Raw genomic sequence first — 25,308 nt, 5'->3', positions numbered from 1 at the left:
CTTTATTTATTTTTAAATCCTTGGTGAAGGGGAGGCTGAGAACGAGGGCTAGAAACCCCATCCTCCCTCAGCCCTCCCCGCCAGGCGGCAGCACCGCCATTTCCCCGTCCCCCTTCCCCCCCCCCCGGGCCATGGAGCCCCGCCTCCCGCCCTCCCCGCGCGGTCGCCATGGCGGGGCCGGGAGCCTCCTCCCGCCTCCTCCCGCCTCCTCCCCGGCCCGCGGGCGGCGCATGCGCGCTGCGGGGCACCGGGGGAGCGGGGGGGCAGCTGAGGGCGAGGGGGCTCCGCCATGGCGGCCTCCATCATCCGCAGCCGGGCGGCGGCCGGGCTGAGGGGCAGCGGGCTCCGCGCCACCCTGGGCACCGCCACGGCCAAGGTAGCGGCTGGAGGGCACGGGGACGGGGCCGGGAGGGCGGCAGCCGGGCCCTGGGGTGGCTCTGTGGCGGCTCTGTGGCGGGGCTGCCCGCCCGCGCGTCCCCTCAGACTCAGAGGCTCCTTCTCGTTCTCCACAGGGTTTTCCCCCTCCCTCTTGGTTGCTTTTTCTTCCCTCCCCTGGGCTTTGTTTTCCTCAGGTTTTTGGGTAAATCGCTTGGGAAATGTCCTTCCCTGCTCGGGCGGTGCCGGGGTGACCCCTCAGCTTCCTCTAAACGCCGTGTCAGCGAGCCGCCTGCTTTCATAACCCCTTAAAAAACAAACAAACAAACGAAAAAAAAACCAACCACGGTAAGCCCCGCGGGACCTGCTTCTCCTTGCTCACCCCGAGGAAGGTCGCCCCGAGCTCCCCTCTCGTGTTACGCCGCCAGCGCCTCGCCCTCGGGTTGCCTGCCAAGGGAAGGAGCTGCCTGGGAGCTGCAGCGATCCTTGGGGCTTAGGCTGCCCCCAAATGCCACAGAGAGGTCCTCCTGGCGTCTGTGGGTCTGCTGAAAACCCAGTTTTCACGACCCAGGCTGTTCGAAACGCCCAGATGCACACCTATTGACGTGGTGCTTCTGCCAACGCTACTTACTAAACAATCAAAGGCAAAATTTTGCCTGAACCTAAGTAATTTTTCAAGGCTTTTCACCTTGAACCTGTCAGTTATGTACATAACTTGCAAATTTGCTGCGCTATGTGCATAAAGTTAAGGTTTTCTCCTATACTGAAACATACAAAATGCTGCCAGTGTTTTTGACTTCTGTGGTTGGAAGCTTTTTTGTTATGAAGTACAATTACTTTACAAGCTACTCTTTGGAAATCTCTGTCTTCTGAAACTGTACGAGTAGCTCTTTAAAATGCATTTCTTACGTAGTACTGCTTCTGATGTTTTACCATCAAAACTGTTTTCTCCCAGGACTGTGTTATAGACAGTAACTAGTCAGAAGTTCTTGGGGGTCCTGTACATCAGCTGTTCAAAAATTCAGGCTCACTCCACATTGGGATTTCCCGGACTGTATATTAGGCCAGTTGTCTTTTACCTAGCATTTGAGAAGTTGGTTATCTTTTAGCAACCCTCTGACTGGGGGTTGATGTTTGTATCTAACTGGTTGTGCCTAGTTTTCTCTGTTTCACGATAATCATATGAAGGCAGAATAGCCTGTAGCAAATTTAATTCGCTATTTTCAACTGCTAAAGTTGGTGTTTTTAATGCCCCTCCTACCTAGAGCTTAGTTTTTAGTTTGGCAGAAGGAGATAGTTAACCGAAATTGTAGAATAAACCTATTCTGCATGCTTTTCTCTGTTCTCTTATGCTTCCAGACTTGCTTAAGGTTCTTTTCCCTGCAGATATATGCCTTAAAATACTTAATGCCTTATAGCATTAAGTTCACATTTTTAACCCTGCCAACCCTTGCCACAGCTAGCAACCTCCCCAGCGCTTCCCCATTGTCCCCAATAAAACCCCTCAAGACTCTGTAACAGGCCTGACACGAATGGTTAATATGGAAGATAACAGACAAGAAGTATAGGATTAAGTGGGCAGATGTTTACATTGATACACTTAACTGTACTTGTTTAATACGTTGACGTTTTTTTAAACCTAAGCAGCAGCTTTTCGTAATACAGTCATGTTCTTTGTTTTATCTTTGTTCTTTCTTTTTGTTTTTTCTTTTTATTCTTTCAGATTCTTGGTGGAGGTCCGGGAATACTCAATAATCATGGCTTTCAGGTGCAACAGCAGCAACAGAGGAAGCTGTCACTACATGAATACTTGAGCATGGGACTGTTGCAGGAGGCTGGTATTTCTGTTCCACATGGAGTAGTTGCCCGGACACCGGATGAAGCTTACAAAATAGCAAAAGAAATAGGTATAACATTAAAGAGAATGCATACAATATAGGCATGGGATTGATACAAGGTGTAACTACTTTTTCTGTCTTTCCTGGTAAGACATTTCTTGGAGTTGTGAATACAGCTTCTCTTCAAGAGACAGCCTTTCCTATGGAGCCACTTTCTTGCAGATATGAGACTTTAGAGCTGATGTTTTCCTAATGCAAAGTTTTCTAAAGTTTAAGTGCATAAGCACACAGTGAAATCACTTAAGTGTCAGTTTTAATGATGCTCTGTGCATAGAGACTGGTTTATGAAGCTGAACTGTGTCCCCAAAACTGCAATGGGGAATTTTCTAAACCTCCTTTCCGTGAAGGCTATGGACATGTATTTCAGTCACCATCATAAATGCTGAAGATATTTTGCCTGAAACTTGTGAGTCTTGTTTGGAAGGAATGTATTAGTTTAGATTCATACAACCACCTAGGCTTCTTTTGGGTAATAGACTGTGCAAATCCCGAATTTATTTTCGCTCTCAAGTCAGGTTAGGGGGAATCTTCTGTGAAGAGCTTCGTAGTTGGTTATAGATGAGGCTTTTGTAGTTCAAAATCCTATAGAGCTGAAGATGCAATGGACGTTTATTATGTTTTAGGCTGCAGAAAGGTTAAATCCTATTCCTTTGAGGATATGCTTTTCTGTCAGGATGCAGCTACTTCACGTGGGAGGGGAGGTCTTTGGCGGCTTGTAGTTAGTGCTGAATTCCTGGCTTGTTGATGGAAAAACATCCAATCTCCTTTGCTTTTGCGGTAAAAATGTAGTGTTTAATTTAGTTATAATGTAGAAGTCTGCTATCGTTTGCAGCATCAATGCTACCTTTTTATTTTAAGTTTAGAGGTTCACCCCCCAAATATATTAAGCTTTTCACACTGTTTTAATAGAGGATGTTACTTTTTTGTCATACAGGTATTCTACTCCTATATGCAAGTGCCTAAACCTCTTTTCACCTCCAAGTGGATACATTTGTAGTGAGTGATTCCTGAGGTTACATGTTTTGTTAGATTCGTTTCTGTTTCATGTATAGATTTAATGCAAGAAATAACATCTGAAAAAAAAGATATTTTCCTAGAGCAAGTTGTGCTGCTTTATGTAGAGAGGAATTAGGGAGCTTCAGATCTGATGTCCCAGAAATTAAAGTATTTTCTGCCTGTCATCTGTCTTGTTCCTTGTAGAGAGGAACTGATACACAATTGTGACTTTATCGTCATGAAGGAAACATCTTAAAACAATTCCTTTCCAGCTATTTTGAGAATTGTTTAAATCCCAGTCCCTCAACTTCAGTGAGGGACCCCTTTGGGGTCACCTAAACTTCACAAGTAGGGCATAACCCTCTGCTTACGTTAGTACCTGCACAGAAGTTCTGCTACCGGCAAATAAGACAACCTTTGCCTGAGTTTTTTGACAGCTGGCGAGCTCACAGGTCAGGATTCCTTTATTTTGCTCCTTGTTCAGGGAGGAAACGTGTAGCCAAGTAGGTATGTCTGTAGTTAATTGCTAGTTTATAGCTCAGGCTCGCCCACGTGGCTTCCCAGGTATGCCTGTTATCTGGCATCTGTGACTCTGCAGTTCTTTAGGGGTCAGGAGAATAAGGTTGTGAAGTGTATCAGGTTAATAAACAAGAATGAAGGAATTCAGAGCTTCTGGTTGTCAGTTGTGTACTTCCTTTAGGTTGGTGTATCTTTGGCACTGTGGCTTTGTTTGGTAAGAGAGATAAGAGAGGGAAGACTTAAAACAGGGAAGACTGAAGAAGCCTGGGTTTTTGGGTCTTTCCTCAGGCATTGTCCAGAGCTCTTTCTGAATGTGGCAGACTATCCTTTGCTCCAGTGTTTTGGTTTTCTGTGTTATTGTAGCCATTTCCCTTTGACTTTCATGTAGTTCATACTTAAAAAAACCCTACATCTCTAGAATGAAAAAACTCACTTTTTTGGCCACCTGTTCCTTGTTTGTTTTTGTTGTGTAAGAGTTGTCCTGCTAGATAGGGGATTCTTTTTTGCTTCTCTTTGTGTGTCAAACTTTTTTCAAGTGTTTGTCTAACCCATTACAGAGATAGCTGGTGACACCGCTCGCTCTGTCTTTCTGGTGCAGATCCACGCGCTCCTGATAACCTTTAGTCAGAAATCTGCTCTCTGTCAACTTCAGCTTGGCTCTGGGTTTGTTTCCTTTTGCAGATGCCTCACTCCAGTTAGAAATGGGTGACTTCTAATGGTAATTAGAGTTATTTCTACCCGTTTAGAGCATAACAAATGCTTTTTATTAAGAGATTATCCTAATTCAGCTGTGTGTATAGCTAAATCAGTCATATGAATACAGCCAAACCTTAACCATCCCAGGGGTTATTGTCACTGCAAGATAACTAGAATCAAGCTGAGGCACACTACCCTACACTAATGTTGCCATTTGTTGTAGAGCTGAGTAAGAGGAGCACGTCATATATCTTTAAATAACAAAAATAATGGATTTGTTAGAATTTTATTCTAAGCTATACTTAGCTTGAGGTCCGAAGTGAGCTGAAATGGTCTGGAAGGCAGAAAGGTTGTTTGTTTATCCTCCTTCTGCCCAGCTTTCCTTGTACTGAATGTTTTTTTTTTTTTTTCTGATGAAGACCGAAGTGTCCTAAATAGAGCAAATTGTTTACCCATACGTGAGGTAATTCTAAAATGTAAGTGGAATAAAATAGAAGATTTGAGATTCATTGTTTTCTTCCCTATGACAGTTTTCTAATATTCTTAAAGGAAACTGAGATGAAATTGGATGCTGTGAGCAACTTTTAAGCAATGACGCCAGATCACTTAATGGTTTGAATTGTAAGGAAACTAAAAATCAATTTTTGTTGCTATTTTTCAAAATTTGATTTCTTTGCTGCAGGTGTTGAATTTCTTAAAGTGCTTTTTCAACTCAGATTTTCATTCTGGCTGGACTCTGCAACTGATTATTCCTTCTCTTTTTTTAGAGTGCTTTTCGTTGTGTCATAGGAAAGTTGGACACTACTAAAGCATTGCTTTGCATGTAGCTTTATCTTCTTTTTTTTTTTCTCTCTGTGGAGAGTTACTGGGATTTATTACTTATGAAGCAGCTTTTCCTTAGAAATTGCCCTCTATCCCACTTAAAGGGAATTGTTACCATGTACTGGTTCATGGAACTACATTCCTTCAAAGTAATTACTAAGTAATGCAGACCCTGGGAACAAGTTTGGACCTCCTGTAAACATCACTGTTAATTTCCCCCCAGTGTTTCACTGCTTCCATTCAAGACCTCCACCTGTCATTTGTGCCACTGAAAGGATGTGTTTTATTCGGAACTGAGAAGACTGGTATCTGATGCAGTCTTTAAAGTCTTTTTTTTTAAAATCAGTGAAGTACTTTAGTCATTTGTGGGCTTTGCAATATGTGGCTGTTCAAGTGAGTGTCTCACTTAGATTTTGAAAACGTGAGTAACTTCTGTTGTAGAGTATTGATCCAACACTGTAGTATGTCTTGACGACTGCCTTGGAGTTTACTCAGCCTGCATGTGCATCCCAGCTAACACTTTTACTGGTGCTGCTTTAGGAGCCGATACGTGCGTCAAAAACATGACTAACAAACCTAAAGACTGCTCCTTGCAGAACAGATGTTTCACCAGTGTGATAGCAGATAGCTCAGCAGAGCACACTCTTAGAAAACACAGTGCACGTGAAAGTTTATGCATTGTGGTAGTTGAAAGTTTGATGCTTCCTAACTCCTTCCTCTGGTAACAGTTTTTTGTGTTGCACGCCTACAGAAAAGCTTCTTTTCTTTCGTGGAACACATCTATTTCCATTCATGCTGAAATGAGAGATGTGTCTTGAGGCAGCTTTGGTACTGTTGGTTCCTGTGGTGTTGTAGGATTTTAAGGTAGTGAATCCCATGGCTTCATGTTCATGGCAGACTTCCAAATTTTAGTTTAATAAAGTAAGCTGTATGGAAGCGGAGGTGGTAAGAAACCTAGTGTATTACATTCCACTTACCCACACCTGAGTTACTGGAAGGAAATTGGAAGCAGTAGAGTTTTTCCTGTTACTGCAGTTATTAATAATTAATAACAATTAACAATTAATAACAATTGCCATTGCAACTTGAGTTGGTGTCCTTATCAGTGTGGTTTATAAGGAGTGATCTTTTTTGGTAGGTCTTCCACAGAACGACTGAAGTGATTGGCAGGGCTGTCTTCCTAATGATGTTTCTCTGATTAATAGATGTTTCTTTTCAGACCTTTAAGTTCTTTTCAATATTCATATTTTATTTTGCTGTCTGTTGCTTAAACCTACAAAAAGTAATGCGTAAATGTGGGTAGATCTATAGATAATTCTTTTGATCTCAGGCTCTGTTTAATCAGAAACTAAAATCTAGTAAAAATAATGTATTTTAGTTTGTCTGTAGAGTCTGAAGCTCCACAGAGTTATTCCTACTCTGTAGGACATGGATGATGCTCTTAGGTGGAAAACTTGTACAGAAATCCTCCAGGTGTTCAAATACAACAGCTCTAGTGGTCAGATTTGGTAAGAGTGCTAAGCAGTTTTCTTGATTAGGATCCTAGTTACCTGGTCAAAGTCTGTAGATAACCAGCAGTTGTTGTCTAGAAACCAATATTTTCTTGCTTTTTGGCATCCAAAGCTTATGTTTTGCTTCATCCTTTGCTTTCTTCTGTGGCACTTCACTCCTTTAAAGTTCTTGTATTGGAGCATGCTGTTGGTAATACTTGAGTGATTCAACTAACTCATCTAACCAGCAGGTTCAGATTTTGACTGCTGTATTTTAATTGCTTAAATTAAGCTACTGCCAAGCCTGTCTTGCAAGTTGATGAAAAACTTGATGCAGTCGATTAATGTCAGGATCCATTTGTGTAGAAAATAATTTGTAGTAGGTGTGAAACATCTTGTTTGCTCTCCTGACTTAGCAAGAGTTGGCACATAATTATTTCGATAATCAGACTTTTGCTTGCAGTGATTCCTCTAACTTGAACGTTTCCAAGGCTAAAAAATAATAATTTTGAAGTTGTGTTGTAAGCAGCTATGCTTATTAACAAACCATGGTATACTTTGAAGAGATTCTCTGCATGTGTGGGCAGAGTTAGGTTTGGCATACTGTTTATGAGACTTCACTGTTAATAACACATTATTGGTTACAAGCCTATCTTCTCCTTCCCTAATTCCAGTAAATACAACACGATTGCCTAAACTTAGAATTTTTGTTATACTTATTCAACAAGAAAGGATTGCTTTGCATTATAAATGGAGAAAGATTTAGCCTGGAACTAAAAACTCTTAAATACAGAGTCACTGAGGCAAAGATTTGAATCCCTTTCTTTCCCAGGGTAAGTTTGCAGTTGAGAACTTGATTGTCACTTGTGTTATTAGCCTGTTACTGCCTCTTACTGCTTTCCCTGTTTTGTCAGAACACATTAGGCGTGTGTAATCGTGGAGGTGTTCATGATGAGTGGAAAGCAGTGCTGCCACCATGGTGAATGTTGGGCAAGGAGAAGTGGCAGTGAAAATGATTTGACAAAAGTGAGAATGGAAACCTGTAAAGCAGAACGTTTTCATTCAGGTTGTGTGCCCTAATCATCAGACTTTCTTCTTGCACAGGAAACCTCCAAGATAACAACAAGCCTTCTTGCCTCTTAATAAGCTTTATCATAAGCTTGTGTTGTACTTAAATCATCAGCACATGTGTGTGTGGAGACAGGGACCTTTCACCCAGCTGGAAAGCGTAGGTGGTGGAATCAGAAGTTATTCCTTCCAATCAATAAATATCATTATTTCTAGAAATAAAGATCAGGAAGTTTCCTGGTCGTGTCACTCTTTGTCACTGTCTGGTTCATAAACCGTTGTTGAAGATGTCCTGAACAGATGCTGGCTCTGTTTTTCTGATTTCAGGCACCTGTTCTTCTAATTGGTGTCTACTCTAATTATTCTAAACATTTCCTGACTGTTTCCTGCTTGCTTACATATGGTTTTAGTGCTAACTGCCATTAATATAGAAACAGAGCTTTTACCAAGCGCCAATTCTGAGTTTTTCATGTTGCTGTCATAGCTCACTTACCTCCACAGCTTGCTTCTCTGAGACCCTGGCAGTACTGAAGGTTTGTTGGTTTGTTCCAGCGCCCCGCATGCTCAGCAGTCCTCTGCTGTGGCAGAACCTGTGGTAGTGCTGCAGCTGCAACACTACAGATGAGGTCTGTGACCAAACATTTCCATCCTTGGTAGTTTTAGGGCCGCTTTAAATAGGAGCTGTAGGAAAACCACGTTCACTGAACAACGGACTTCTTGCATGGGTCAGGTTAAAGTTTTCTTAGGACATGATATCTGTACTTTTGTTTTAGAAACATCTGTGAAACTTAATTGCCTGTGAACATAGCTGGTCAAATAACCCTTGACGTTTTGTGTTGATGCAATCAAGCAGCTAGTTTGCTTGCAGTTACAGGAAAACAGATTACAAATAATGAATATGCTGCTCCTGTAATGCCACAAATTGTTGCATGCTCTCCGTGAAGGATAGTCCAATGACAGCTTTATTCTGTCCTTGGTCGATGGTGAAAAAGATCAAGTTTTTTTTTGCAGGCTTTTTTCAGGTGTCTTTGTGTGTTGCCATTCATACTACTTGAACTCTTGTAAGAAATACCCCTTAGGAGCAGGCCAGTGGTGCTCCTGTGTATGTTCTGTATGTAGTGTAGCCCAGTGTTTTGCCTCGTATGGTGCCAAAAGAACATATTACTTAGGGAGCTTGTGAGGCTGTTTTCTGCAGTCTGTGCTCTTCAGTTTTCCCCAGCATCCTTAATTGTTGTCTTCAGAATATTTGAGGGAGCATCTCTGCTGGCTGCTTTTGGAATCTCATTTTGCCTTCGTGTCTACTGGCAGGCTTCACTGTCTTCTGTGTAAGAAACTCTTTTTTTCTTGCATCTTTTAAAAATTGACTTCCCTTGGTAGGTGGCATTTGTTTTCAGCTGGCAGTGGGTGTGATACAAAATATTAATATATTTGTAGATACTTTTTCTTTCTCTGTTCCTCACCAGGTATGGCTAAGGACAGTAATCACGTTCCTGCCTTGTTCTCCTTTCCTAGGTTTAAAAAATGCCAAGCTCTTTCAGTTTCTTCTTGTAAGGGAAGCTCTTTATTTCAGTGATCATCCTATTAACCAGTCTTTACAATTGAAAATTACTTTTATGATCCTGCCTAGAGCTAAATATAATGTTCCACTTGAGGTCTTATCAGAGCTTTAGTTGGCATTTAGTTCTGACCTGTTCAGATTCTGGTCTTCATTGCTAGGATGTAATTACTACAAAGAGCATGCCTGTGAGTAAATTTCACTTCACAGCAAAAGTTTTGCCCCCCTATTTTTTTACTACCACTCAGAAATCATACACAGAAACAGAGTTTGGACAAGTATGTACAAGGTAAATGGTGTTCAAATAGAACTTTATTTTTAAGCTGGCGTATGGCGTTATGCATCATGTACAAGATCATATTTGCTTCATGGATAAATTAATGTTTCTTAAAGCAGGCTAGCTTTGTACTTAGAGTACTTGCATAGAAGTTAGTCTCATGAATAAAAAAGGCCACTGTCTTGTTTCACATGCCCTCTATAAAGCACAACTTGATTGCCAGTACTCAGTAGTTATAACAAAAAGTTGTCTTCAGGAGCAGAATTAGATAACAGACCATGATAAATCAACGTACACTTGCATGTTTATAAACTTCATGCTGCTTGTGCCAGAGAGCCTCATATCAGTTGTTAAATTCAGAGGCCAGAGTCTCTGAAAAGACCAGAGTGGCTCAGCTAACTGTGGCATGAAAGAAGATGAGATGTGCCACACAAATGTGAATGGGGCAGCTTTTGCATCCTGCAGTCTAGCTGCTTTCTGCAGTGTATTCAGTGTGACTGGAGTTAAATAATATCTCACGTGGGGCTTTGTTTTTCTTCCTTTATCATCTTAAATTGCTTGATGATTTTTTTTTTTTGTCTTTCAATGACACCGCAGAATATTCCAGTTGATCATGATTCTATTTGCAGATTTTACTTTTTTAAACCCAAATGCATAGCCTGCCTTACCTACAAGAATATTTTAGAGAGGAATTTTAAAACAGTTTAAGGCAACTAAAAGACCTTGGCTGCTCTGAGAAAAATAGTGGCTTTGCTTAGGCCTCTGACTTCTGCAGAGCACTCAAGCTTATGCAGCAGTGCTCTGCCGAATAGAAGCCGTGGTGCACATGAGGGTTAACTTGGGTAAGTGCCATAGTTGCGTAACATTGCTGAGAAGGTGATGATTATAGACATAAGGTATTTATACTTAATTGAGGAAAATATTGGATTATGATTCCTCAGATGTTTGATGTCATCTTGTTAATGGTCTGGGAGATACTAACCATTTCTTACTGACGGCTTAATCATTTGGGATTCAAACACATTAAAAAAAAATCAGAATACTCAAAGAGAAAGGGTATTTTTTTTTGAATACTAACTCATCAAGGTATGTTCACAGAACAGGCTAAAGCTGCAATTTATGGGTTTTTGGAAGAACCTTTGTGAGTTATGTTCCAGTCTTTTGATTCACGTTTGTGTTTTGGAGGAAGGGATAAAATGAAAGCAACCTTTATTATTCTAACTGGGACAATTCATTTTAGTAGTTGCAGATGACAAATTTTGGGTTTTCTTTCATTCCAGGTTCAAAGGATCTTGTGGTCAAAGCACAGGTTTTAGCTGGTGGTAGAGGAAAAGGAACTTTTGAAGGTGGCCTCAAAGGTGGAGTGAAAATAGTTTTTTCGTAAGTTCTTTCTAAATTACCCAACCAAGTGGAAAAACTTCACTTTCACATAATGAATGGAACCTGTTGCCTAGTTTAAAATTGTTTTAATGATTAACCTTAAAAATAATAGAAATTAGTAAGATTTTCTTAATGCTACTTCTGTTTTGCCAAGAGTTTTTGTCACATTCTGAGCTTCTTTTATTCTAGCCCAGAAGAAGCAAAAGATATCTCCTCCAAAATGATTGGAAAGAAGCTGTTTACCAAGCAGACAGGAGAGAAGGGCAGGATATGCAATCAAGTATTTATCTGTGAGCGCAGATATCCCAGGAGAGAATACTACTTTGCAATAACAATGGAAAGGTCGTTTCAAGTGAGTAGTATTAGAAATAGAAGTCAACTAATTGAATTGTTATAGATATGTTTAAAAAAAAATTTGGCTATACCAGTTGCTTGCATTTGAAAATCAGAAAAATACTTGAGCTAAATTACATTTCATAGTATGTCTATGAAGTTGTTATATAGCTATATAGTTGTCTTAGTGTTTTATATGCTTTAAAAATGTTATGCTACGATTTAAATTTAAATTATAATGGAGGAGTATTGGCAGCCTCATCTGAAGTTCAAAGTCATATGGTTGAAGGGGAGGTAGGTGGAAAGAAGGGTCCTTTTCATTTTGGTTTTAAAATTTGCACTTATCTACCAGAGTTTAATTTAAAGATACAGCTGTGCATGTACACCCTACATGCTATTTAAGGGTGTTGGGAACAAGATAAGTAAAAGTGTTTTGGAAGAGCCAATAGTTCTGGATAAATTAAGCATCTGTATTCACCAGTGTATTAAGATTCTTAGGGATGCACAGGTGGGTCCCTCAATTTTGAGAGTGGTGGTAGCTTTCTTATTCCATTACTCTTCAAGAACTGGTAAGAAAGTTGGGGATTTGAGGTCTGTCTTCACAGCTTTCAGGAAGATGAAAACTGTAGTCTCCTCGGCTTTCCCTTTCTGTATGTTTGGATATGTAGTTTTTTAGGCTACAATACAAACCCAGTTACTGAGCTCTGTCAATATATTACCTGACAGACTAGTGTTCCATTTAAGAAGAACAGAACATGAATTGCTAAATAAAAAAGCCATGTTAAAGCAGGGAACATTTATTTCTGAAGCTCTGTGAACTGAGTTTGGTCTATCCAGATGCTAAGAGTTTGTAGAAGCATGGATCTTGGTCATTGGAGGAGTACCTCTGGTTTGAGTATGAAATAACTTTCTGTGGAGGAAACTAGTCATATTTTTCTTGAAAAATTTGAAGTTTAGTATTGCATTTGTTCCTGCCTCTTCATTTGTAGTTTTTCTAACAAGAAAAGTATCTCTTGTGTAGGGTTTTAGGACATTTAGGTGACCTGAACACCTACATTCTGTTGTACTGTACAAAAGTTTGGAAGATCCAAAACGTTACAGTATGCCTCCCAGACTCACCACAAGGTGGCATTAAAATACTGTGAATGTCTGGATTTTGTAATTGTAAAATGTTGTACTACCCAAAGAAACATCCTTATGGAAATAAGAAAAAATTACTGTAACTGATTTAAGCAGTTTTGGGAGAGAATTCAAATGTATTTTCCTGACTTGCTCTTGCATTTAAAAAAAAAAAAAATCTTACTGGATTATGTTGAGCATAATTATGTGGATTATTGTTTTTTTATAGGGATGTTCTTTGTTTTTACTGTTGACTTCTTAAGTCTTCCTTTTGGAAGTACTTCTAATTGCTGTAACTAGTACAGACAGCTGATGAGGAGGAACTAGCTTTCAGAAAGGTTGACTAGCACATGGCATAGTATTTGGTATTACTACAAACCCCTTTGTTTAAAATGGGTAAGAAAGCTTTTAAAATAATTGAAAGTGGAATATGATGTCTCAAGCATTATTTAGCAATAGGGGCAAGACTTATGTCCCAGAACTGTTCACTTTGGTCAGTTCTGTGGAATGCTGTTATTTTTGTGAAGTGTTTGTAGCTTCCTGACTGTTCAGGATACGAATATCCAGAGGTACTCTTTGTGCTGAACCTTGCTGTTTGATGTAGGATAACTCACTGTCTGCATGTTTGCTTTTGGAAGGATGGTGATGGGAGGGGAGTAGCGTGGTTATTAAGTATGTTCTCTGAACCAGCATCTTGTTTTCAGTAATTAACTGTCAGCAGATAGAAGGCTTTTTAGTGTTTAAGACCTGTGCTAATAGGCAATGCTTCCGTAATACACCAGCTGTCATAACACATGCATGGATGGCGATAAGGGAAGTTAGTTGACGTTATATGACTGTGTCTTTGGAGTAAACAGGAGGACTGTTCCCACAGGGAGCAATTTCTAGGTTTTGTGGTTGTGAGTCCTTGATGTTTGCCTTGAGATTTAGCAGAGAAAACAAACAAAACAACAACAACAAAGCAGAGAAGGTTCTACAAACCTTATCAATTCCATTTTCTTAGTTTCTTGTATTATTGAATAATTGAATGCTGTTTTCTCAGAGCTCCTTGACTTACTTTCATCGATGGCTATCTTTACTGAGCTCTCTGATCCTATTGAACAGGAATAGTTTGCCGTAATTTATCACTAGATTCTGCAGATCTAGATTTGTCCTTGGAGTATGGCAGGCACTTGTTCATTTTACCATTCGATGTGAGTGGAGAAGGGGGAGATAAGGCAGTTCTTTGCTGACAACCTAGAACATAAAATGCATGTAATTACTAAGTTGAATCTTTCTATTAAAATTTAGTATGTCTATGTTAATTGCTCAGTTGCTATGGTATATACAAAAAAAAGTTTTCCATGTTAAAAGAAATTGGGCTCAAGACACACCTTACAATTTAGAAAGTATTATTAGAAGTTGTTTATATAGACGTACTGAATAGAAAAGATAGTAGCATTCTTTTCAGTAAAAGCAAGCCAGTAAAATGCCCCAATCCAAATATTCCCAGCTAACAACAGGGTTTCATTGTTGTACAGTACATTATGTGAAGAACTAACTTTCAATTGTATGGTATAAAATTATTTATGCTTTTTTTTTTTCTCCTTTTCTAGGGTCCTGTGCTGATAGGCAGTTCTCAGGGTGGTGTTAATATTGAAGATGTTGCTGCAGAGAATCCTGATGCGATAATTAAGGAACCCATTGATATAGTAGAAGGCATAAAAAAGGAGCAAGCTGTTAGGGTAATTGTTAATGTGGAAAAGTACACATTAGCGAGGATGGGAGTGTTGTTTCTAAATCTTACGAAGTGTACATGCGTTCAGCCTGCTGAGTTGTCTTAAACCATTTTGAAACAGATTTGAAGGAGTTATTTAAGTATTTTCAGTTTGATAGTCAATGTAAATCCAACTCTGCGTGGCAGTGCTTTATATAGCTGTGTAAAAGCATAAAGTGACAACTTTTTACTGGCTCTTTTAGGATTAGTGCAGTGTTTTATATCAAAACTAATCTTCAAACCTGAGATTTACTTCTTTCCTGGAAGACAAGAGAGGTTCTGTATCTACATATTCAGTTGATACTGAAATAATAGTTAGTGAGAGATTCCTAGTTTGTAACTGTAAATCAAAAAATCAACATCAGTTAGCTGATAATCAATCTTTTACTTTCAGCTAGCCCAAAAAATGGGATTTCCTCCTAATCTAGTGGATGAAGCGGCTGAAAACATGATCAAATTATATAACCTCTTTCTGAAATATGATGCTACCATGATAGAAATCAATCCTATGGTGGAAGATGCATCAGGAGTTGGTAATGTTTCTTTTATTTCATATTCTTCTTGTAACAGCTTGGCATTTTTGTAAATCTGAGTTAGTTTGCAATGAGTTTCAGCTAAAACTGCAGCTGTATACAGCAGGAGGTCTGGGCATTTACGTGGTGTGTTGAAAAGTAAATTTAATACAATATAAAATCTGAGAATCTTAGCAGAGTACACAGCTGTTTTTCATTGCTCTGTATGATTGCAAGTCTGTAACATACTTTAACATGTCTGTGTAGCATTTGAGGTATTATTCTAGTAGTAACGACGTAAAATGACTTTCTTTCTAACCGTTTTTTTCCCTTCAGTGATGTGTATGGATGCCAAGATAAACTTTGACAGTAATTCAGCCTATCGTCAGAAGAAAATCTTTGATATGCAAGACTGGACACAGGAAGATCAAAGAGACAGGGATGCTGCAAAAGCAGATCTCAACTACATAGGATTGGATGGAAACATAGGCTGTTTAGGTAGGTTCTGTTTAATGAATTTTAGATGATTTAGTGGATTTATAAAGTGACATCCTAAATGTTATTTTTATTCTCTTATAGTCAATGGTGCTGGTTTAGCTATGGCCACGATGGATATAATTAAACTTCACGGTGGGACTCCAGCAAACTTCCTTGATGTTGGTGGTGGTGCTACGGTGCAGCAAGTGACAGAAGCCTTTAAGCTTATTACCTCTGATAAAAAGGTGAGGGAAGACTTGAATAATAAGGGACTATAGAGGGGCAAAATAGGCTACGCTTTGAAATACGATTCTTACTGCATGTTTTGCAGAAAGCACATTTTTGTAAGCATAAAATTAAAAAGGGAAGAAAATTGAGGTATTAGCTAAATCTTGGTGCAAATGGAGAACGTCTGTAATCCCATTGAAGTCTTTTTCTCCTTTTTTTAAAAATAAATTATTTAGCTTAGTACTGACTAGGCAGTTTTGTGTCCTCTGGTTGAAATTACAGCTGTATTTGAATCTTTCCAGAGATTCTATGAGTGTCAAACTGCCCACGCCTGCTGTTTAAACAGAAACCAGTATTCAGATGGATTTCCATTTTTTCTCTTTTGTGCTAGTTTTGCAGCTGTTTTGCACATAGTTCGAGATAAATATTCTTTGTGCTGTGCACAAACAAATTTCTAAAGTACTAATTCTATATAGTGTAAGATAAAATAACTTTGTAGTGTACAACAGGATAATTTATTCCATCTAAAGCTTCTCAGAGGTTTATCTTTATCAATCATGCTCTGAAGTCATGCTCAGAATATTCTGAAATAATGTATGGTGGTGAGTTTATACAGAAAATACGTCTTCTCAAGTAAGAGACCAGCTGTTGCCTGCAAACTTGTGCTGGATTGAAGGACAACATGGAAATTTCCTGGGTTAGGCATTTTTGAAATAGCATTTTTCTGAGGTAACTGTATTTCCTGAAGTAAAGTTTGTGACTATAGAACCGTGCTTTTGTTGCCAGTGTTCTCCAGAACACAAACACACAAACACAAACCTTTCTTGAGCTGAGTCCCTTACTACACTTACAAAGCTTGAATTTTCCTTTGGTTGAAAGGCTGTGAGTGGTGCTTTTAGTTGAAATGCTTCTGGCCATTTTTAATACGAGTATTGTTATTGATTCTGCAGGTACTGGCTATTCTGGTAAATATTTTTGGTGGCATTATGCGATGCGATGTGATAGCACAAGGTATTGTTATGGCAGTGAAGGATTTGGACCTAAAAATACCGATTGTGGTACGATTGCAAGGTGAGTGTGTTTCAGTACATGGTAAACATCTTTCTGTCTGTATTGACAAATGTTCTTGAGCTTCTCTATTTCTTAGCAAGTATATATTGTGTAGTAAGCTGAAGGCTATGGAAAAATAAGGCAAACTTAGAATTTAGATGATGAGGATTGGCTAGTTAATAAAAAGATTTCTCGCTTTTATAACTTCTAAAGTAGTTGTCTTCTAGGTTTATTCACTAGCTTACTTTTGGAACAGGTTTTTTAAAAAATATGAGCATGCTCTGGAAATAGTAGTGCACTATTCAGTAAGAGATGCATTTTATCTGTTTCTTAAGGTACACGAGTTGATGATGCCAAAGCTTTAATAACAGCAAGTGGCCTCAAAATCCTTGCTTGTGATGACTTGGATGAAGCTGCTAAAATGGTAAGAGAGCTGGGTGTGAATATCCTTTTCAGTATCTGTTAGATACTATTAAAACATTCAAACTCCTTTCAGCGAACTAAAGGTAGCCTAGGATAAACCAGTGCCAGTTATTATCAGGGCTGCAAGCAAATGTTTTACAAATCAGTAAAGGTAGATTTTGTAAGAACACCTGTGATGTCAGGAGCTATTATGCCCCCGATTTTTTTTTTTTATTTGGCCTTTTTTTCCTGAAAAGCAAGTTTAAGAAAAAGAAAAGGTTTGAAAAATAAGGCAGGTAAATGGCCATGTCAGTCACCTTCCTTGGCAGGGAAATGGCAAAGAGTTTAGCTTTATTAATTGAAATGAAATTCTTAAATTCAGGTAGCTGAAAAATGTAACACTTCATTTGATAGAGCACTGTATTTCAGTATGTGTGATTAAAACCAAACACAGTTGATTGCCCTGTTGTTTCATAAAGTAATTAGATGCTCAGACAGGTTGGTTATGATTTTTGCTTCTTGGGGTTGAAGCTACTGAAGCTTGGGATTGTTTGGAGTAAGAACTTGCTGAGCCTGACAGTGCAGCCCTCTGTTTTATGGGATAGTGTTGAGTCCTGCTTAGTTACAAAGCTTTGATTTGGTTCTTGGAAATCCTCCCTAGGAGTACTTAAGGGTTCTTAAACTGCATTTCATCTCTGTATTTTTTTTTTTTTAAAGCCGACGATGTTCTGTTAGTTGAAAAATGGAACCATTCAAATGTTGGACTTAGTTCTGTAACCTTAAATCACCTATGCCTGGAGAAGCACTTTTTGCGAGGGTTCCATTTGTTTGTGCTTATTGTCCTTAGGTAATTCCTTGAACAGGTTTATGTAAGGTGATGCAATGGGTTGGATAAACAAATGTATGAGGATGGGTCAGTGCAATAAGCTGAGCATTCAAAGCAGTAACTGTAACCAATGATGCTAAAAGTTGTGAATAAATACATTTTTTTCCACCTAAATATTCACTAGCTGTGTGTAAATTATTCTGGCCAACTAGGATTTTAGATGAGTTTGCAGTTAGGTAACGTGGACAAGAAAAAATACTACAAATGTGTAGCAACAGTGAAGATGAAGAATCTTAATCTTCAAAAAACAAGAGGGTGTAATTCCTAGGGAGGATTTAATTCATAGAGGTTATGCAAGAGAAGTTTAGGCTCCATAGGGTGTCAAAATATGATCCAGAAATGTCTGCAACAAAAACATACAGGAGGAAAAGCCTCTGGATACATAAATTCTCCTGTGAGTGGGATGCCAGTGCTCTCCCCTCCCAATCCAAAAGAAGGTGGTATGTAAAGTTTAAAACTTTAAATGCTACTTTAAAAGTAGTGTTTTAGTATGATGTTTATTTGGTTGTGAGTAAGAGCCAGACATTGTTTAATCACGTTATCTTTTCCAAGAGATTTTTGACTGATCTTTCAATTAAAAGTGGTTAAGAAACACTAGGCAAAATCAGTTTGCAAACAATATTTAGGCTGTTGTCTGGCACTGCTTAATTCAAAGAGATTTGTTCCAACTCATTCAAGGTAGAAATGTTTTGAAATTAAATCTTTGTTTTCTTTTTCAGGTGGTGAAACTCTCTGAAATTGTAACCTTAGCAAAACAAGCTCAGGTGGATGTTAAATTTCAGTTGCCGATTTGATCTGAGAAATGTCATGCCAGTGTCTAGTATGTTCTCTGAAATACTGTGTTCTGTGGGATATTCTTCTTTTTTTTTGTGTGTGGAGGTTTTGATTGTTCGACAGGCGCACAAACTGAAGTACCTGGTCTTTAATGTTAACATTCAGAGTGGGCAGAGTTCTTGTAAAAGCGTACATTGCTGATATTTAGTCCTTCTTAGCTGTTCTCAAACCTCCAGCTTCTGCTGCAGAATGTCACTTGCAACATACTTTTTGCATTGTCCAAAGTAAAGCTTCTGGTTGAAAGATAATAATTATGAATAAATTCTGAAGTTACTTTTCTTGTAAATTTGTATTAGCCTTGGTTAAAAATAAATATGACTAGATTATCTAGTTGTCCATGCGGAGAAATGTATTGAAACGGTATTTTATATCGGAGACAGTTGTACTTAGTGGTGTAACGGACTTGAGCAAACAAATCATTATTTATGAACAGGTGCATTTGAGCTTGATCAGAAACATTTTTAGAAGTGCTTCACTGAAGTGGCTGGTTACTCTTCTGGACAACGTGTTTAATCACTACAAAGTATACTGTAGCACTTAGATTTTCACGATTTCGGGTCTTTGCAAAACAAAAAAAGCATTGTGTAGTTTTATATATGAACAAGCATTTACCAAATTTCAAGGAGATGAAATATACAGAGAATTAGAATGTTTATTGTACATTGCTGATAAAATTGTACATGAATAAAATGTCTCCCAAAACTTCTACCGTCTTTTTCTTTTTTTCCTCCTTTTGATCAGTTGCATAAACCCATGGATTAGACCATGATTTAAAGGTAGCAAGGTTAAAAGCTTTTAGAAATAAATTTATAATAACACATGCTCTTTTTTTTTTTTTTTTTACCTTGAAATTGCATTGTATGTTAAAAATGTGAACTTATGTGGAAGTAGTTTTTGTCACCTTAAAATGCTGTTGATTTTGGCATTGTGTACAGCTTGAAACTTGTCTGGTGATACATTTACTTCTTATTTAATATCGAGTTTGGAAACTGTTATTCATTGTTTGTATTTTTTTAGACTGTTGTTGTTTAAACAACATTTTCTTGGCTAAGGACAGTGTTTTTATCAGGAAATAATGAACTTGTTTACCGTGAGGTTTCAAAATGGGAAATCCTTTATAAAGCAGATGGAGAAACTCTTTACCAAGGCCTGCAGTGACAGGACAAGAACAGTTGTTTTAAAGTGAAGGAGGGTAGGTTTAGACTGAATATGAGGAAGAAACTCTTTACTATGAGAGTGGTGAGACATTGGAACAGTTTGGCCAGAGAAGCTGTTGGTGTCCTATCGACAGAAGTGTTTAGAGTTGAATTGGATGGGGCTTTGAGCAACCTGGTCTAGTGGGAGGTGTCCCTGCTCATGGCGGGGGGATTGGAATTAGATGGTTTTACAAGGTCCCCTTCCAACCCAAACCATTCTGTGATTCCTTCTCTGATAAGCATGAACTAAAGACTTAAAAGGGATATGTGAAATGTGGGCTTTTTAAAACCATACTTATAGCCTACGTTTTTCTGTAAATTAGTGGGAGGAACAATAAAACACAAGTGACTTGGTGTTGCCAAAAGTGAGAAATGGAAATGGTCTTTTAGTATAAATACTGCACTAGAATGGAGATAAAACTATATCTTGCTGTTAGTCTAAATTCCCCTTTTGCTCTGTTTGAACTGTTAAATGTAGTTGAATAGGGAAGAGGAAGCCAAGGGAAAATCAATTCTGTCTATGAGAGGAATGTAAGACACAGAAATGCTCGATAATGTATTCACAAATAATGAACTTGTCAGAAAGTGGTGGTTTTTTTTTTTTTTTTTTTGTAATTATCCTTTGAAAAAGGATGAATATGTGCAGGACGCAGGGTGGCAGCATGCAGGTTGCTGACGGGAGCATTCAGAATGTACCAAATCACTCTTAACACTAAAATAGTAAAGTTTAGAGTGGAAGATAGTTGATTTTAGGCAGGTCAGCAGTATTTATAGCTTTTGTAATCCAAATACTTTCAAATTGTTGTTTCTAAAGGGAAATTCTGCTCTTTCCAAAGTTTACTTTCCAAAGTTTAATATCATGCCAGAGGTGGGGTGGGAGGCAAGGAAGGAGCTTGGACATGAAGGACCATGAGCAGCGTGGTGCACAGAGATGGCAGGCGTGCCACTTTCCAAAGATAGGGGTCTGGAAACATTTATTATTTCATTTGGTGATGAAACAGAATTAGTGATCGATCTGTGTGAAGTATCTTGAGACTGAATAGTCACATGGAGATTAGTTTAATTAAGAAGGTGCTATGGGACCTTCCAATTATTGGTATGTATTGATTGTTCTTCAGACTGGCTGACCTGAATCAAACAAAGTATGTTGCAACCAAGACCTCTTAATGTTTGGCATGTAGCTGATAACTTTAAGGCTTTAGGAACTACCTGAATCATGTTAAAGCCTTATAAACAACCTCTTCCCTTTAATTTATTAAGATATTAAGAATCAGAGATGCAAGAATGGATGCTTACTAAAATTATGCAGCCAGAAGCGAAGTTTATAACAAAGCAAACAAAATGTGGAAAATGTGTAAATAACTTCTTACAGTTAAAGAGTTTCAAATTTCAGAAATTTTAATGCTATCTTTTTTTTTTTTTTTAAAAAAAAAAAAGTGTAACCACTGCCAACCTTGGGATTCAGAAATGATTTGTTCCTCTGTTCCATGACTATCTCAATATTAGACTTAGGAATCTGTAATAGCTTCATACAGGGTATGTGCCTGAAGACAGCTGTGGAGGAAATTAAATCTTATTCTGTAAGTATTCAAAAAGATCGAGTCTCGTATGTTTTTGTTAATGTATCAAACTGGTTTCTGTGTAATGTATGAAACCAATTTCTGCTGTGATAATTCAGTGAACCAATTGACTTTCATGGAAAAACAGGCAGTAGGGTTCTAGGTAGCATTAATGTAGGCACCACTGGTGGACATACTCAGATTTGTTTAAAACAGTTGTCAGAGATCCAATGCTGAGTAGTTTGAGAGAAAAGTAGAAAATGAAGCACCGAGGGAGCTGGGAATAAAACTGTATTTTGGGTTGCTAACAGGCCTGATGCACATCGTGTGGGGAAGGTGAGCCTAGTATCCCCTTGGGGAAACTACTCACAGCGAGGAGAAAAACTCCTGTATCATCAAGGTGAAACTATAAAACTTGGGCAGGTAAAAGAATAGCCCTGGATTTAATGGAGGCTTAATAGCAAGCTAAAAAATGTATGTAAAAATAATATAATTACAAGGTTCAAACTGATACAAAGGAGAATGAATGAAGCAATAGCTCACCTTTGAGCAGTGCAGGGACTGTAGGCAGAAGGCAGTGAATTTATGTTATTTGGGAGCAGGGAAGCTGTGTCTGAGTAGCAAGGCGTGCTTCTAAAGACACAGTGTCAGCTGCCTGACGAACCTCTTGCCTGACAAAGGCTATCATAGAACCACGGGTCATAACTTTAACATTGCTGTAACCCAATCCTGGGAAGCTGCAGTGTGTAAGAAAACTGCACCAGGCAGTGTTTAGTGCAAGATGTGTCGGAAGGTTTTCATCTTGTGGAATAAGTTAGGGGAGAGAAGAAAGCTCAGCCTCCCCAGCGAGCAGGCTGGGGCCAAGGGAAAGGAGAAGACAGCAGCTATCTGCTCTTCCCAAGCTCTTGGCAGCCTTTTGAAATATCAAGCACCTGAGGAAGGGAGATAAGAGTGCTTATTACTGTTGCTAGATTTAATTTGAAGCTCTGCTGTACCAGCCAGGCTGGGAAATCATCAGCCTCGGTGGTGTGTATTTGGTGCAAAACTATTTCAGGTGAACTACCACTTCTGTGTGGATTTCAGTACCAGCAAAATTCAGTTCCTGCTGTTCTATGTAACAGGTACTGTACGGGGAGTGTAAAAGGTTTGCTTAATGTGTGATGCCTGGAAAAGAAAGGTATCTGGATAAGCAATAGTGATGCCTTGCAAATACACTGTCCCAGTCAACAGTGATTTGGGGCTTGGATCCTTGGGAGTTGGAGGTGAATATGGCTGAAGCAAATCTTCAAAACCAGTAGTGGCTGGACCCTGAATCCCTGTTCTTTAACAGATTGGGTGCATTTCTTTCCATTTTTGAGGTGAATAGCTTAAACCTTAAACACCTTACAAGCTAAGCTCCATTTTTTCAGTCAATTGAAATAATTATTTTTGTAAGATCCTAATTAAGCAATCCTTGAACCGTCACAGAAGTTTTTCAAGTATGTGCTAAAGTGCAAGAAAACTAATGAAGGATCTATACACACAGGTGTTCACCATCCACTTGGTTTGTGTTCCCCCCCCCCTACTCACAACCAGTGGCAACAGCTACTTCCATAACGAGGGAATGAGGAGGCAATGAAGTGTTTTTCCCATGGAGAATGGGGAACAGGATTAAAGTCACTCAGGCGTGTTGGATGATATAAAGCCAGTAAACATTTTTGCTGAAAAAAAATAAAACTTTGAAGAACAACCTTACTGAGAATTGATTTCTTGATGAAGCGTGCTTTTTCTTTGCAAGAGATCTGTCACTTTTGGCTCAAACCTCTGCATCTAGGTCTAATTGAGCTGAGGATAGATTCCCAGATCGTGTTTGTTCCCATGTCAGGAGCTTTTTTTATTTCAGTTCAGTCTTGAGTACCTCTGATCAAACAGCTTCTGCAGCAGGCAGGGTGGTCACAGGCTGCTCACAACTGAAGCTGTAGGGTATGTGGGGTTGTAATGATGCAGGGAAGCCTCTGGTCCTTGGGAGGTCAACTCCGCTTTCAGATAGTAGGATGCATGTGGAAGAAAATACTTTCCAATCACATTTGCTAGTTAGTTTTCTATTTAAGAGAAGATTTACTCTGAGCAATTTTGCAACATCTCAGTAATGCTCATGACTCTTTTCTGATAAGAAAAATATTTTTAATTAAAGTCTTATGTGACATATTTGGTCTGGCTCAAGGCTTCCTAATAGAATTTTGACAAAAAAAAAAAAAAAAAAGGAACACCTGACTGCAAACTTGACACAAAAGACACAAGAAACTACAGAAATAGGGAATTCTGCCAACAATAGTGGCTGGGATAGCTTATTCCTAATAAGAAGCTGGGGTCTCTTGTGACTGCAGGGCAGATATCTGCAATGCTGCCTTTTTATTCACAGGCAGCAATTAGCTCCTTGGCTCTAGGACAGCTGAACTCCATAGAGCAGTACGAGAGCCCAGGCGCTGCGAATTAAGGCCTCTATGGTTCCTGGTAATTCAAGTTTCCTTAATGGAAATACAGGAATATCTGTATATATTTTCTTCTCTCTCTCTTCTGAAAGTGCATCAACTGCTGCACCACACTAAAATGGTCTTTGTTGCTTGGTCTCCATCTGCACTGAAGTTCAAAAATGCTGTGAGGAGCCTTATCTGTGCTCCCATTTCTTACAGCTTCTCTTCTCTTCTAGCTTTTGCTGCTGCTTCACCTCGTCACCAGTGTGTTGTCTTCTGTCCCTCGCTATGGTTGCTGATTTCTGCTAATATCTGACCTTTCCTGCATGAAGCAATGCAAAATCTTTCAATGCCAAATCTTGTCACCTAAAAGAACCCCCCAGCAGGTACTGGATGTGAGCTGACCTTGTAGGCCCAGGTCTGCTCACCGAAGCCCAGCGGGTGACCAGCGGTCGTGGTCCTCTCAGAGCTGGGTGCTGGAAGGCCCCGAGCTGCTTCCTGGCAGAGAAGCTTTGGGAGCAGTTTCCAGTCTTTGCTGGCTGCCTTCCCTTCTTCTCTGAACTAATCGTGTAACTTGGTCAGGGGAATAGTCAGTACACTCCTAATGTTTTCCTTATATTAACTTTCATTTATCATTGTCCCAAAAGTAGGTAAACCTTGCTGCCATCACAGGCCTGCTGCAGCTTGGAGTAGCTATGTGACCAGTGTCTGCAGTGATGGGACATCATCACCTCTTGATGCCTGTGGTTTCCTTTCCTCCTCCTTCATGGGACATGGTCCGTAAAACACTAAGTCACTTAGAGCAAATTCATTGCAGAGAAAATGGATTTAAAGCAGTTCAGGTGCTTGGTGCTCTTGGAAGGAAACAAATACAGCACAGCACTATGTCCAGCTTCTTATCTGATACCTTGATGCTACTATTCTTCAAAAAAGGAAAAACCTCCCTGTTTACATCTATCCACTTGGAAAAATACACCCCTGACTTTTTAGCCATGTATTATTATTTTCTGTTGTTCATTCCTTGCATCTAGAACAGCTTAGAGGTATGTTCAAAGCCGGCTATTTTCCTTTGCTTGCCCTTTTCCTTTGAATCCCCCTCTGCTGCCTCTTTGGAGCTTGCCTGGATGTATCCACTCTGTAGCTTTGCTGATTGTTTTCCCTCACAGCTGTCTCTGAGTCTGCTACAAGTAATGCCATAACCCTGCTTTTCTAACCAACATTTGATATTTAGAGAATCCTTTCCTACGTATTCTTTAGGCAGTACTAAATTTATTGTCCTGACTGTCTTGTCAGAGAGGGGGACAGAGGGTGAGTGCCTGTGTGGGTGCCCCACTCCTGAGCATGACCTGTGTGTGTCTGAATTTTGCAAATCTAGGTGGCTTAGTGTGGCCGGAGTGCATTCTCTCTCCTTTTCCATATTCTTGACC

The 25,308-nt window shown here is 39.3% G+C and overlaps 1 protein-coding gene across 1 annotated transcript; it reads left to right on the top strand.

The window, feature by feature from the left end:
• Positions 1-215: 215 nt before the first annotated feature.
• On the top strand, positions 216-19,379 carry SUCLA2 (succinate-CoA ligase ADP-forming subunit beta). Its single transcript, XM_027471679.3, has 11 exons — positions 216-376; positions 2,099-2,282; positions 10,977-11,076; positions 11,266-11,428; positions 14,124-14,252; positions 14,679-14,817; positions 15,133-15,294; positions 15,376-15,518; positions 16,452-16,572; positions 16,887-16,975; positions 18,559-19,379. The coding sequence occupies exons 1-11, from the start codon at positions 290-292 to the stop codon at positions 18,631-18,633; spliced, it is 1,392 nt and encodes a 463-aa protein (XP_027327480.1). The 5' UTR covers positions 216-289; the 3' UTR covers positions 18,634-19,379.
• The last annotated feature ends 5,929 nt before the right edge of the window (positions 19,380-25,308 follow it).

The sequence above is a fragment of the Anas platyrhynchos genome, chromosome 1, assembly GCF_047663525.1.
Source record: "Anas platyrhynchos isolate ZD024472 breed Pekin duck chromosome 1, IASCAAS_PekinDuck_T2T, whole genome shotgun sequence".
Classification (NCBI taxonomy): Eukaryota; Metazoa; Chordata; class Aves; order Anseriformes; family Anatidae; genus Anas; species Anas platyrhynchos.
This window is presented reverse-complemented; position numbering and strand designations above follow the sequence as displayed.

Excerpts from the sequence above, each read along its gene's own strand:
- SUCLA2 (XM_027471679.3), top strand. The coding sequence starts at position 290 with ATGGCGGCCTCCATCATCCGCAGCCGGGCGGCGGCCGGGCTGAGGGGC. Across the intron at positions 14,818-15,132 it reads GGAAGATGCATCAGGAGTTG|TGATGTGTATGGATGCCAAG; the intron begins GTAATGTTTCTT and ends TTTTCCCTTCAG. Across the intron at positions 15,295-15,375 it reads TGGAAACATAGGCTGTTTAG|TCAATGGTGCTGGTTTAGCT; the intron begins GTAGGTTCTGTT and ends ATTCTCTTATAG.